Here is a 15,425-nt window from a genome sequence, read left to right on the forward strand (position 1 = left end):
ATTCACTCTGTCGATCTGTGTGTTGTCGTCTGTCAGGAGGTTGTGTTGCTTTGGCATCACCACTGTTGCTCCCTTCGTGGGGATAAGCTCCAGGTCATTAAGCCTCTCACAGCAGCTTGGACAACCTCCTCTTGGCCCTCCTGCCACAAGGTGATCATTTTAACTAGGTTGCATATTGGGCACGCCCTTTTAGCCATCTCCATATGTTAAGTGGTGCTTCCCCATCACTTCGTGCACATTGCACCCAACTTTTAACTGTCTGTCGTTTCGTGACTGAATTCCTCTTTTTTAAAGAAGAAAACTGTTTACATTCCTGTTTGGGTTTGCCATCTGAGTTATCGGCTGTTTTAGCGAACGATGCATGGGTTGCCAACCATGTTTTTTTATCTGTCATAGCAATATTAGTTCTGGACCTCCGTTTCTCTAGGGTGTACTTTATAGACCTTTCTCCACGTACCTGTTTTTAGCTGGCTTATCTTCCGTCGATTGGCAGTGACGTATAGTTGTTTTTAACTCCTCTCTTTGTCTTTGTATTTCACAGTTTTGGCATTGGTGCATATTACCCTAGTTGTTTTTGCACCCTAAAACAAAACAAACTCACTCCTAGGTTGCAGCCTGAACTCAGCTGATCATAGCCAAAAGTGCGTTCAACAATTCACGAACTGTGGCCTGCTCTTCCAGCATCCTTGTACGGCAGGAACACATCCTGCCCATCCTAGTAAATTTAACTGAACAAATAAACTATAAAAACAGACAAAAACCTAGATGTGCAACTCGCTATACTCCTGACGTGTCACCAAGGGACACTTGATACCTCCATGAACTGTATGATTGGCTGTTCAAAAGAAATGGAACCTGTGTTATGGGCTGCCTGAATTTACACTCACCTTTAGGAACACGAGATGAAACCTTGTGAATAGAAAAATATGCATGAGATTTAAGAAGTATAGTACTAGGAAAACACAGGAAAAGCTAGCTACGTAACTGGCTGCTGTGGAGATGTGACGAGGCAACAGCTGAGGGAGGGCCTGGCTGGCTTACTAAATGAACGGATGCCTTACTAAATGAACGGATTTCTTGAAAACAAAAGAAATTAGCAACTACTATGCTGCAAACTGAATGAATGTACACTTCCGGCTACAATACAGGAGATTAAACCTCTTAAATAGAAAACATGGGTTCCTTTGCTCTTCCGTGTTGCCTTCATCATCTTCATCCCTTAACCATAGGGTCCAAAGGTGGACCTGAGATTTTTCAGTTCTGCATTCAGGTGTTCTTTATCGCTGATCCTGTGGGCCCTCGTTGTTAATGTGAGCAGGGTGGATTTCGGTGGGAGAAGGGATGTAGGTACTTCCCGATGTTGGTGGATTTTCTATATACTCTGCGGGCAAGTTTACCATCAGGGTTTTGGTAAACTTTCATGTGAGAAAAGGCAGTGACCCTTCTTTTCTATATCTATGGTAAACTGGATTTTACTGTGCTGTTGATTGAGGTGTTGATGGAAATTCTGTAGCTGTTGTTTTTCACGTGGCCAGATACGGTATCATCGGCATACTGGAATAAGCGTTCTGGGCATAATGGGGCAGAATGAAGAGCTGTTCCTTCAAATGTCTCCACGTCTTATTTCCGCTGATAACAAGAAATAAAGCAGATGCGAGTAAAGGACGTCTGTAACACCCCTCCTCCTCATCCCCAGTACACTGTCGTATTATGAAAACAGCTTCTACCACTACTGTGTAAGATTAAAGTTTTCTCATTCAGCAGTAAGCAGAACATCCAGAGGAAGGCCACTTGCAGCAGTGGCTGAAACGTAGAAGAATTTAATGTATTGACAATGCAGTCAAATCCACTAAAGAATTTTAGTGACGTGACAGCTGACGTCGAAGTCTACGCTTACAGTATCTATTTAGATTCTGCGTGGTAATAATAGTTCAGGAGAAAATTTTTGAACGGTCTTTAGTTCACTGCAACACATTGCGACACTGCAAAAAGTAATATTTCAGCTCACTCCAAACCCTTAACTCATATTGAAAGTTTTAAGTTCTCGCAATTGCAACCTACTTTATCACATGCCAATAGTGAAACAAAATGCTTCCTACTGCTGAACTCTGACAAAACTGACCACCGAGACTAGTGGCTTACCACAAATCCCAAAGCCCTGTCACTCGCATGTTGCATTTACAGAACGTCATTGAGCTCACTGTCGTGTGTGTTATGATGAACATTACACTTATGACCACCATTCGGATTTCATAAACAAAACATTGAAACTATTCCTGTACGAAGATACCCCCGACTGATGACCTCAGAAGTTAAGTCTCATAGTGCTCAGAGCCAAGGTACCCCCCTTTGTTGTGGCCATTTCCTGCCAGCAAAGTATGTTTAAAGTCCATTGGTTCTCTTCTACTATTGATAAAAGACGGTGAGACAATTTAGACCATTGCCTTATGCAAAGAAAAGACGTTTATCAGTTTTCAGATATAGCAAACGCCTGTCTTAGTAGCTGATTACAACAATTTTAATATTACTGTTAAATCACTGAATATGGTAGACTCACTTAGACAAAGAACAGCTAATGGATATGCCTGCACTCTTGATGGTTTCATAAAATGTATTGTTGTGGAAAATTGCATAGTCTAACTTGAATTTTTTTTAAGTTCAGAATTATTTATTGGTTGTAGTTTATTTAGTGTATTAGAGCATATGTCTCAGAGGTCATAGTAAAAATTTCAGTTGCTACCACATTTGACTCCGTAGCTCATCACATTTTTGCATAATTAAATTTGTGAAGGAAATTAGTGTAAATGACAATTAATGTAGCTGTAACTCGCATAGTTTCTGAAGTAGAAAACATTATAAGTAGCAATGGGCTTGTCTTGCGGGCACACCCAGTACAGTAGCTTTGAAATTATGTAGCATTACTGGATTGTGTGACACTAAATATCCAAGATTTTTGAGTTGATATGTTTTATTTCAACAACTGTTCTCGCCGTGACACCTGTTTCGTTCTGTGCATGCAGGCTTAACATATCATGGTAGAAGGGAATTTTGTGTCCCTGACACTTGGCCACATACCTAGCTGCTGGTAGCTGAGCACTCCTGTGTGCATCCTTGGCATCTGTTGTTACCTTATCCTCTGCCCCTAGCGATAGTAGGCTGTAATTTTCTGAATTTCTGATCTTGATGGCTAGTTTTCATTTGATTGCACCCAGTGCATACCATTTAGGATCTGTAGAATGAAAGCCTGGCAGGTCACTGTTTGTATACATACAGTGTGCAATTTCTCAGTTGCACAGAACTTTTGTTGTACACATATTAAACAAAATCAAATTATTGCTGTTCTGTAACAGAATCTGTAACTAGTGTAAGAAGGGAACCTGTTACTAGTGTAAGAAGGGTCATTGAAGATCGAGGCATAAAAAGAAGTTATACTTATTACTAGTTCAATTTTGTGTTTCCTAAATTTTGTATTTTGTAAATTACATAGTGGAAACTCCAGGTTGAAATATAAGAAAAATATACATTGCTACTCACCATATAGAAGACATGTTGACTTGCAGACAGGCACAACAAAATGACACTGACACATTAACTTTTGGCCAAATCCTTCATTAGAAAAGGAAACTTGCAGATCCACCCACCCGCCCCTTCCCCTCTCCACACACACACACACACACACACACACACACACACACACGGTGTGTGTGTGTGTGTGTGTGTGTGTGTGTGTGAGAGAGAGAGAGAGAGAGAGAGAGAGAGAGAGAGAGATTTAAACAAGTGAGCACACCTCATTTAGACAAGACCGCCATCATCAGCAGCTTGGGCCAGAATGCAGAGCTGCCAGAGATGGTGATAGTGTGTGTGTGTGTGTGTGTGTGTGTGTGTGTGTGTGTGTGTGTGTGTTGGGGGGGGGGGGGGCTTGCATGCTTGTTCCTTTTTCAGGAGAAGGCCTTATCTGGAGCCTAACGTGCAAGTGTCTTTTCATTGTCCCTTTCTGCAACTTCATGTGCCATCTTCATGGTGAGTAGCAATCTACCTTTTCCTTATATTGTGTTTTGTAAATCAGTATACATATTTTGCAAAGTAACATGTACTTACTAGTTGTGAGTTGCATTGAGGAATTATTTAACTGCTGTATTCTTTTCGTGAACAGAAATAACTGCAATTAACTTTCTTGATCGTCTTTCTTGGGTCTATTCCGATTTCTCTTGAAAGTTTGTGATGTGAATTAGTATGCTTTGTCACCTTATCTGCTGTGCTGTTAATGCTTTCCAGTGTTCAGTAAAGTTTTTACCTTTTTTGTGTTGGTGATTGCATGACAGTATTTGCTAATTAGTAACGTTTCACTGTGATATGTTATAAAAAAACTGAATACACATTATTACATCTCCTCTGAATATAAGTCTAAGTAACGGTTAGGATATAATTACCCCTTATCTCAAGGCATACTGTTTTACATTTCAGTCTTACTTGAACAGATTGATAAGGGAGGACACCGAGCGGCAGATAGAAAAACTGCGTGAAGAAAGTGGTGGAAATGAAGAACTTGTCCAGGACAAAGTGATGGAGCTGGAGCAACAGTGTGTATGTATCTGTGTGTTGATCTGTTTTGTAAAATAAAAAAAAGAAAAGAAAGAATCATCAGTACAGTGCCTTGTTTTGAAATTAAGTATTTTTCTTCTTTTTTTTTTTTTCAGGACAACAATACAAGTGAACTAAATGCTATATTTGCCAAAGTAGATGAAAGGAGAAGAGTAAGTAATAAGAAAAATAAATTATGAGAACTTGGGTGCAAGTTGATGAGTCCCTACCCACTAAATAGAGGCACTGAGCAGTAGACTTAACTGTAAAAAAGGGGAGAGAGAATGGAAAATTTTAACTTTTGGATAAGGTTAAGCATTTTCTCCTTGATTTTCCATGCGTGTCCATTGCTCAGTGCCTCCACTATTTACTGAGTAGTGGTATAGACTTTCTTATGCCTTTTTATCTTCTATCTTGGATTTGTCATTATTGGAACTTATGAGATTAGTTGTTCTGTAGTGCAGCATTGTTTCTTTTTAACACGATGTAAGTTACTTTGAAGCTATAACAATAGAAGAACTTGGTAAGATTCGCGTAGGCTTTACAAATGTTGTATCTGAACCTCTTTGGATAATAGGACAGGTTCCTAAAAAAAATAACACATTTATTTGTGTGTCACAATTTCTTTTCTGATAGTTCCATTTCATGAAGAATGTTACAACTACTTGCAGCCATTGTGGTGATGGAGGAAGGTACCCCCACACACTGAAAAATAAAGCAGAATACAATAAATAAATAAATAACAACTGTTTCGAATGCTGTAGCTAATGCATCAAAGATAAATTCTGATTCCCACCAGGTCAGTGCAGTGGTGTTGTATAGGAGCATTCAGTTATAGACAAACCCCAGGTGGAAAGGTGTAGGAGACCTATTTGCTGAGAGATTCTGTTAGATATTTTTTTTTTCTAAAATTTGAGGCATAGCCATGCTACCAGAGTGTTTTTTTGTTTTTGTTTTAGAAGGTTCACAGCATTAGAAATGTGCCCATCACGCACTTCCATGTTGACTTTATTGTACGTCGGATTTCCATAAAGAATAAGTCTCTGTTCTCTCTCTCTCTCTCTCTCTTTCTCCCCCCCCCCCCCCCCCCCCCCTCTCTTACTAGACACAACCTTTCAGAAAGTATCCTCTTTGTGTGTGTGTATGTGTGTGCGTGTGCGTGCGCGTGCGTAGGGGGAGAGTGGGGAGGGGCAATTAGTTAACACTAGAACAGCCATAGCTGTCAGAATGACTGCTACACATTTTGAAAACATTTTTTGACTGCAATTTTTTCGTATTGCTATGGGCTTCAGTGACTTTTGCATATTACTTTGAAAACATTTTTTGACTGCAATTTTTTCGTAGTGCTATGGGCTTCAGTGACTTTTTCAAATTACCAATCAGACTCATCCATACAAAATATAATTGGACAGGATGATGTTAATGAGAATACTTAAAACTGCCGGAGCAGTCGTTTCGACTACTGTATTGATTATTATAATAAAACATGCTACAACATGTCCTCCTTCCTTACTATGGTTGAGATTAAATCTGTTATAATTATTCTCTAAACTGCAGTAATATGATTGACAATGAAACTGTTATTGTTTATTCACATCAGTTGTTTTCCCCTTCGTCTCCAGTAGTGTTGTTATTCTTCAGCTTGTCACAGCACAGTAATCGTGGCTCTTAAAGAGCTGTCCCTTACCGGTGCAGAATTGTTCGCTTCTATTGCATGATATTCCAGATCATATGTCTGAGCAGAATGTGACCTAGATGTAGAGGACTTAGGAGAAGAAGCAGCAGATGAAGATTACTGCCAACCAAATGACCATTCTGAAAGCAGTGATTCAGATGATTCTGATTATTGAGGTGAAGTTCAGCCAGGTTGGTTATTGATATTGTTATTTTCATTCAACTAATGCATAAACTTCACTATTTAGATTGCTGTTGTTCTGGGCATATGCTTATAATTTGAAGTTTCCTATTGTTCTATTACAGCAGCAGAAAGTGTAACACACAAAACTAGGTATCAGAGGGGACATATAAATATGTGTCTCCCAGGACCTCGTAATGTGTTACTAAGTACAGATGGCTTTGCGTAGCGGACTGTAGCTGTGTTTGGAAAGACTATATCTGACAGATTGGCGTGTCATAACATCTCGAAAGGAAATTCAGGATCTACTCCATATTCAAAGTGGCAGTTTCTAATGATATTGTAGCGAGTGCATGGCATCTTTTTGTTGATGAGTCAATAGTGAAACACACAAAACACTTTACAGAAATGGAAGGAAAAACATGCTCTAAAAAAATTAATTGTGGAGTGTAAGTTTGGAAAAATTTGAGGCCTTCATTGCTGTATTGAAAGCTTGTGATGTTTTTGAGCTACTTTTCTTCAGTGAAATAATGAGGAGTAAATGGTTCCAAGAAACTCTTTAAGATTTTTGCATTTTGACATTTTAAACATAAGACCAGAATGCATGAATACAGATAAATTTGCATTACCTTCAAAAACTTGGAACAAATTCATTAAAAAACTGTCATTTTATAGATATTCCAGATGAAAATCTGAGTGCTGATGAGCAGCTTTTCCCAAGCAAAACAAGGTGGCCATTCTTACAGTATATGCCCAATGAATGAGATAAATTTGACATAATATTTTATCTTCATGTGGACGTGGACTCAAAGCTTCTGTGTAGTGGGTTTCTGTACCTAAGAAAAGACTATCTCGGACCATGTGATGAGACTCTTCCGAAAATTGTATTAATGAAGTTCGTGAGCCATTTCAAAAGAAGAGGCAAAACATGACCACAGACAACTAAAATAAGCGAAACATGGCAAGAAGTTGAAACATAATGGAACAGCTTTTTGGAACAACTACGCAATCAAGGAGAGGCATTCCTAATGATTGAAAGGGAATGAAAGCTCATCTTTATGACACAGCTCTCTTGAAACATTTCAATGGCACTCTCACAATGTTTCAAGGTTTGTGGGGAGGGGAGGAAAGAAATGAACATCCTTGTTCTCCTTGTCTCGGAAGTTGAATGTCAAGCTTGTCCCAAAAGAATTCTGGAAGCCGTAGACTTCTCCGACAATACAAAACATGGTGGATGAAGTGGGAAGAAAATGTACTGCTTGAGCCGGTACACATAAATGGCCAGTTCATGTACTGAATAATATTTTTGCGTTGGCAGCTATCAACTCATGGCTCATTTTCAAGAAAGTAGCAGGGAAGAGGATCACTTAATTACATCCTGAAGCTAGCTGAGGAGCTTTGTGCAGGATACTTTGGTTCGAAACCTAAGCCAGTGGAAACAGAACCAGAATTTGGAGAGCGTGTGGAAGGGAATAAAATGAGGAGTCAATATAAATGAAGAAATGGGGGGGGGGGGGGGGATAAGACAAGCTATATCTTCAAAAAGTGAAATTATACGTGTGTAGTTCTTTCTCAAAGGACATAACTAAGGACATGGTATGTAGTTCCCGCTACTAAAGATAAACGATTCACATCAGCATGTGCAAATACACTGAAGAAAAAATAAGACAGTGTTTTACAAATATGTGGTGGTACGTGTATTTGGCAAACCTGTTTCGTAACTTTAATTGCACTAAATAGAGCACTGCAGTATTTTATGATAATGAGTATGTAATAACTATGTCGCTTTCTGTACTACAAGAATTTGAAATAAAATCTGTGCATATTTTTTAGATAAAAGAACTCCCAAAAAAAGGGAACACATTCATTTTTATAATAAATGGGGAAAATATTTAGTTTGCAATAAAATTATATAAATTTTCCTCATTTTAGTGTTACATCCCATAGTTAATGTTTTCTGAACTTTGTAATACATATTTGAAATGATTATTATGAAATCGAAAATAAGAATTCCAATATAGCGGCGAAAATGACCGCATCGGTGGTTTTAGGTCTGGCAGTTCTAGTGTTAAACACAATTAACACAAGCTAGGTGGCACAGAGTTAAGGCACTGAACTCGAAGTTCGGAATGGTTGTGATTCAAATCACTGTCCATCCATCCAGAATCTGGTATTCCATCATTATCCTTAATTGCTTAAGGCAAATAGTTAATTTGAAAAAAACACAACTGATTTTCTCTCCCAATCCAAGCATGTGCTCCCATATGTCTAATGATCTTGTAAGTATCAGCACGTCAAACAGTAATCCTCCTTCCTTTCTCCCATGGCATTTTGAACTTAAGTTACTTTCAGATTTGTCAGGTGTTAATATTTTCATATGAACAACATTAATAATCTTACAATAATGAAAGTTACAAACAAACCTCCCGGGTAGCCAATCACTCAGATGTAGCTCTGGCTCTGAGCAGTATGGGACTTAACATCTATGGTCATCAGTCTCAGATGTAGCTGATTGATGCACAGCACATACATGCACGTAACAGGATAGTAGCTCCACTACCATTTGAGCTACCACATTCTTTCTAGTGTGAGAGTGCACTTTCATACACATGACCAGGCACCCTAATGGGCCTGAGTGGCAGTACTTTGGACAGGTGATGTAGTTTCATGCTGCTGAAAGCAACTAACTGTGCTGGACCCTGTTACAGGACGGACTTTTTGCGGCATCATACATCATCTTCAGTCAGTGTCCAGTAGGTGACTGCTTGGCGCTTTAAACAATTCTTTATGAATCGATACATCAAACTTAATTTTCGAACACTGCTCGGATATTGTTACTGGTCACATTGATGGTACAGTTGCAGATAATGAGACTCATAATTGTCACAAATCAGTAATGCATGGAGACTTCAGGGAACCCAACTTAAATAAACACATCAAAAGTCAGAGCAATTCGATATTTGGGGAATAAGCATGTGGTAGCAGATGTAGGAATCTCGTTGGAGATGATTTGCATTCTCTCTCTCTCTCTCTCTCTCTCTCTCTCTCCGACCTTTTGTATGGTGTGAAGTATGTCTCTGCAATATGCAGATTATTGTGATCAATACCTGGACAGTATAGTTTTGGGGTGGTTGTGTTATGGATGAAGGGGAAGAAACCAGATAGTGGTACACAGTTCACTCCTCTCAAATAGCAGAATAGCACCAAGGCCTGTTTTCTAGCAAAGTACTCCAAGAAATTTCTAGAAACACAAATTTTATGTATGGAATATTTCATGAACTAACATGTTACTCTAGTCCCTATTTATTGAATTGACAGCTTCAGCAGTTCAATTTCTCAGCTCTTGAAGAGTAGCAGGTGGGACAAAGATTCTGTCTTTTATGTACTGCTGCAGAACAAAATCACAAGGTGTGAGGTCTGGTGACCTGGGAGGCCGAAGGCGATGAACAGGATCTTGATGTCCACCTCTTCCAATCCAATGTTGTGGGATTGAGGTAATGCTGCACCTCAAGTTGAAAGTGGGGTGGCGCACCATCGTGCATCAAAAAGTAATCATTGGAATCTTTGTGAAGTTGAAGAAACAACTACTTTGCGGTATGTCCAAGCATGACAATCCTGTCACAGCTTTCTCTGTTAAAGAGAAAGGTTCGTAAACTTAATGAATGGAAACAATACAAAACTCATTCAGGTTCTGTGAGTGTCTTTCTTATTCTATGATGATGCCAGGATTTTGTGACCCCCAGATTCATACATTATGATGCTTTACTTTACCCAATACACAAAATGTCATTTCGTCCAAAAGGATGAGTCGCTCGCAGAGAGTCCTTTGTCATATTCTGGAGGAGTTCAAGGAAATTGAAGTTTCTGGCCTGCTTATCTTGTGAACTTCTGAAGGCTCCATGTTAACGCATCCCGGATACACTTGACACTTTCCTCAGATGTGGGTGGCTGTCCAGTCCCTTCGCATATGCAACCAACTTCCAAGAATTTTTTGTGCCAATCGTAAACCTGCGTGTGCAGAGGCAGCTTCTTGCTGAGTTGGCACGGGAATGCCTATTGCACTTGAACTATGGATGACTTCTTGCAAATCCCAACACACACAGTGATTTCTATAGTGATGTTGGTACCATGTTGCTGCCAACATATTACAGCGCAGCTGCGTCAAAACTTTGAACCTTTGTCTCTCTAGTGACTTGCAATGTGTTTCTGGCATTTGTAATTCATCTGTAATAAACAGCTGAAATCGGCACTTCCTTTTTGAATCATCTGGTATTGGTATGAGTTTCAGAGAACAACAGATGTTCTTTATAAGGAAGGAAATGAAAGAAGAAGAAGGAAAGGGGGGGGGGGGGGGAAGTATGTCAGTATGACGACGTAGTGTTTTGCTGCGACGTTTTCAAATAAATGCCTCACAAAAGTTCTTGCCACGTCATATTTGTATTCGATCTTGCGGTTTTATTGACTTTTATCTGTTGCCATTGTCAGGAGATTTCAGTAGGCTATTATGTATTTTATTTAGGTGGCCAAGTTATGTCTTGGAAATGTCCCAAAGTTGCAGAACTACCACATGCTGCCAGAAATCATGCCAATTGTCTGATGGATGGAAGAACATTGATAGTGATGCAGGTTTTGGTAGATGGTGGATGACAGCATATTTCTCCGTTACCTTCCAGCATCAAGTGTGTTTTCATGCACCAGTAAGATCTTTCTGATTAAAGTTGTTTTTACACAGTAGGTAGATGCATGGAATAACACATCTGTTTCATCAAACACTGTCATATGTTTGTCCATAAGGCTGTGTTTGGCAACAACAGATTTGTCAAATATACTAGTACTCCCTACATATCACTGCTATAGAGATCGTGAGGACAAGACTAGATTAATTACATCATGCACAAACAGAATATTTTAAACAGTCATTCCTCTCACGTTCTATCATCTACATCTAGATCTACATTTACATCAACATGGATACTTTACAAGCCACTGTACGGTGCGTGACGGACGGTATGCCGTACCACTACTAATTATTTCCTTTCATGTTTCACTCACAAATAGAGTGAGGGGAAAATGACTGTCGATATGCCTCCGTATGATCCCTAATTTCCTGTATCTTATCTTTCTGGTCCTTATGTGCAATTTATGTTGGTAGCAGTAGAATTGTTTGACAGTCAGCTTCAAATGTCAGCTGTCTAAAATTCTCTTAATAGTGTTTCTTGGAAAGAACATCGCCTTCCCTCCAGTGTTTCCCTTTTGAGTTCCCGAAGCATCGTGTTGTTCAAACCTACCGGTAATAAATATAGCATTCCGCCTCTGAATTGCTTTGATGTCTTCCTTCAGTCTGAGAGTGTACAAATCCCAAACACTTGAGCAATACTCAATAGGTCGCACCAGTGCCCTATATATGGTCTCCTCTACAGGTGAACCACTCTTTCCTGAAATTCTCCCAGTATACCGAAATTGACCATTTGCCTTCCCTACTGCAGTTTTCACATGCTCATTCCACCTAATATCACTTTGCAACATTATGCTCAGATATTTAAATGACAACATTGTATCAAGCAAGACACTAGTAATACTGTATCCGAACATTACATGTTTGTTCTTCGTACTCAACTGCATTAACTTCCATTTTTCCTCATTTAGAGCTGGCTGCCCTTCAGTACACCAACTGGAAATATTGTCTCTTGTGGGAACCTGGTGGGTTATGGTAACATAGGATACATTGAGGGAGAGTTCCCACCTGTGCAATTCATGAAAGCTAATGTTGGTAGGAAGGATCCAGATGGCACAGACTGTGAAGCAGTCATTAAAATGAATAATGTTGTATTGGGTAGTGTGCTCAGCGACTGGGTGGTCCAGGTTTTCTTCGTCACAGTTTGTTGGTGGCCATTTGTGTGGACAGACAGCTTGTCAGTTCATATATGAACCAACAGACAAGGGCTCGGGAGGTGGGGTTGTGTAGGTATAGACGAAGGTATCGTGTAGGTTCAGTGAGCAGTGGAATACCACTGTGGGAGGAGTGAGAAGGATGGTGGGTAGGACATTGCTCATTTCAGGCCATGATGAGAGGTAGTCGATACCTTGGTGGAGAATGTGATTTAGTTGCTCCAATTCTGGGAGACACTGAGTCAAGAGGGGAATGCTCATCTATGGTCAGATGGTGGAAAGTGGTGGGTGAGTGGAGAGCTCTCCCGTGCATTATCTCCAATTACCCACTACCTCCCATAGTCCCACAGTCTGGCCGCAGAGGAGCATTTCCCTCTCGATTCGGTGCATCCCAGCACTGTAGCAACTGAATCACATTCTCCACCAGGACCTCTTGTGTGTTTAAATGAGCATTGAACACTTGTAAGAAAAACTGTTTGTGTTGCTCTTTAATTGGAGGTATTATTTACAATTGTAACAATATAAGGGAAAGGGTAGATAAAGATGACATTTTGAGCTGCAGACAGGCTCAGTGAATAGACTCACACATTTAGCTTTCAGCCAAAGCATGCTTCGGAAAAGGAAATGTGCACACATTCAGTCTCACCAGCAAGCGCACCTCGTGCATGCAAGGCTGCCATCTTTGCAGCTCAGACAGGAATGCAACTGTCACGTGAATGAAATGAGGGGCATCTTATCTGAGATCCATCCCACATCTCCTACTGACTCCCGCAACATCCTACTACAGCTTTATGCCTCTCCTCATCCCCAGCCCATTGCCGCAGGGATCGTGTCCTTGCGCATATAGGATTCGCCCTTACTATACAGGGTGAGTCACCTAACATTACCGCTGGATATATTTCGTAAACCACATCAAATACTGACGAATCGATTCCACAGACCGAACGTGAGGAGAGGGGCTAGTGTAATTGGTTAATGCAAACCATAAAAAAAATGCACGGAAGAAGGTTTTTAACACAAACCTACGTTTTTTTTAAATGGAACCCCGTTAGTTTTGTTAGCACATCTGAACATATAAACAAATACGTAATCAGTGCCGTTTGTTGCATTGTAAAATGTTAATTACATCCGGAGATATTGTAACCTAAAGTTGACGCTTGAGTACAACTCCTCCGCTGTTCGATCGTGTGTATTGGAGAGCACCGAATTACGTAGGGATCCAAAGCGAACGGTGATGGACCTTAGGTACAGAAGAGACTGGAACAGCACATTACGTCCACATGCTAACACCTTTTTATTGGTCTTTTTCACTGACGCACATGTACATTACCATGAGGGGTGAGGTACACGTACGCACGTGGTTTCTGTTTTCAATTACGGAGTGGAATAGAGTGTGTCCCGACATGTCAGGCCAATAGATGTTCAATTTGGTGGCCATCATTTGCTGCACATAATTGCAATCTCTGGCGTAATGAATGTCGTACACGGCGCAGTACATCTGGTGTAATGTCGCCGCAGGCTGCCACAATACGTTTTTTCATATCCTCTGGGGTTGTAGGCACATGACGGAACACATTCTCCTTTAACGTACCCCACAGAAAGAAGTACAGAGGTGTAAGATCAGGAGAACGGGCTGGCCAATTTATGCGCCCTCCACGTCCTATGAAACACCTGTCGAAAATCCTGTTAAGGGTCAACCTAGTGTTAATTGCGGAATGTGCAGGTGCACCATCATGCTGATACCACATACGTGACGCGTTTCCAGTGGGACATTTTCGAGCAACGTTGGCAGATCATTCTGTAGAAACACGATGTATGTTGCAGCTGTTTGCGCCCCTGCAATGAAGTGAGGACCAATGAGGTGGTCGCCAATGATTCCGCACCATACATTTACAGTCCACGGTTGCTGTCGCTCTACCTGTCTGAGCCAGCGAGGATTGTCCACAGACCAGTAATGCATGTTTCGTAGATTCACTGCCCCGTGGTTTGTGAAACCCGCTTCATCGGTAAACAGGTAGAACTGCAACGCATTCTCTGTTAATGCCCATTGACAGAATTGCACTCGATGATTAAAGTCATCACCATGTAATTGCTGATGTAACGATACATGAAACGGGTGAAAGCGGTGACGATGCAGTATGCGCATGACACTTCTTTGACTCAGTCCACCGGCTCTCGCAATGTCCCATGTACTCATGTGTGGGTTCATGGCAACAGCAGCTAACACACTAACTGCACCCGCTTCTCCTGTGACGGGCCTGTTACGGAACCGTTTGCGTGCTACGACCATACCTGTTGCATACAGTTGGCGGTAGATGTTTTGCAATGTGCGGCACATTGGATGCTCTCTGTCCGGGTACCGTTCTGCATACACCCTACAGGCTTCAGCTGCATTTCGTCAACACTCGCCATAGATGAGTATCATCTCCACCTTTTCAGAGTTCGAATACACCATGGTCACAGTTCCTACAACACTACACTATCACAGACGTCTGGTAACACAATGTACTACAGTTGGTCTGCGTGCGGAGACGAATGCAGAATAACAATAGCAGCAAGCGCTACATGCTGACACTACGACAGCTAGACCAAACCACAACAGTGCACTACAGCCACACTCGCAAACACAGTCATCATTGTAAACATGTCCCTGCAGATGCTGCTCGCCGGCCGTGGCCCGTGTTGGTTACAACACGCAACTGAACGTCGGAGGTTTCAAGCGTCAACTTTAGGTTACAATATCTCCGGATGTAATTAACATTTTACAATGCAACAAATGGCACTGATTACATATTTGTTTATATGTTCAGATGTGCTAACAAAACTAAGGTGGTTCCATTTGAAAAAAACGTAGGTTTGTGTTAAAAAACATACTTCCGTGCATTTTTGTATGGTTTGTATTAAACAATTACACTAGCCCCTCTCCTCACGTTCGGTCTGTGGAATCGTTTCGTCAGTATTTGATGTAGTTTACGAAATATATCCAGTGGTAATGTTAGGTGACTCACCCTGTATATTCTCCTTTCCTGAAAATATCACAGCCTCAACCTATGGTAACCTACTGTTCCTACACTTTGCACCCAACAGTTTCCACCTTCCT

The 15,425-nt window shown here is 40.7% G+C and overlaps 1 protein-coding gene across 2 annotated transcripts in view; it reads left to right on the forward strand.

Moving 5' to 3' along the window:
* LOC126456753 (E3 ubiquitin-protein ligase CHIP) overlaps positions 1 to 15,425 on the forward strand; it is a 134,869-nt gene that overhangs the window by 67,517 nt on the left and 51,927 nt on the right. For both annotated transcript variants that reach the window (XM_050092499.1, XM_050092500.1), the window contains exons 4-5: positions 4,465 to 4,584; positions 4,698 to 4,754. In XM_050092499.1, coding sequence (XP_049948456.1) covers positions 4,465 to 4,584; positions 4,698 to 4,754 — 177 coding nt within the window. The remainder of the gene's footprint in view (positions 1 to 4,464; positions 4,585 to 4,697; positions 4,755 to 15,425) is intronic.

Source organism: Schistocerca serialis, chromosome 2, assembly GCF_023864345.2.
Source record: "Schistocerca serialis cubense isolate TAMUIC-IGC-003099 chromosome 2, iqSchSeri2.2, whole genome shotgun sequence".
Classification (NCBI taxonomy): Eukaryota; Metazoa; Arthropoda; class Insecta; order Orthoptera; family Acrididae; genus Schistocerca; species Schistocerca serialis.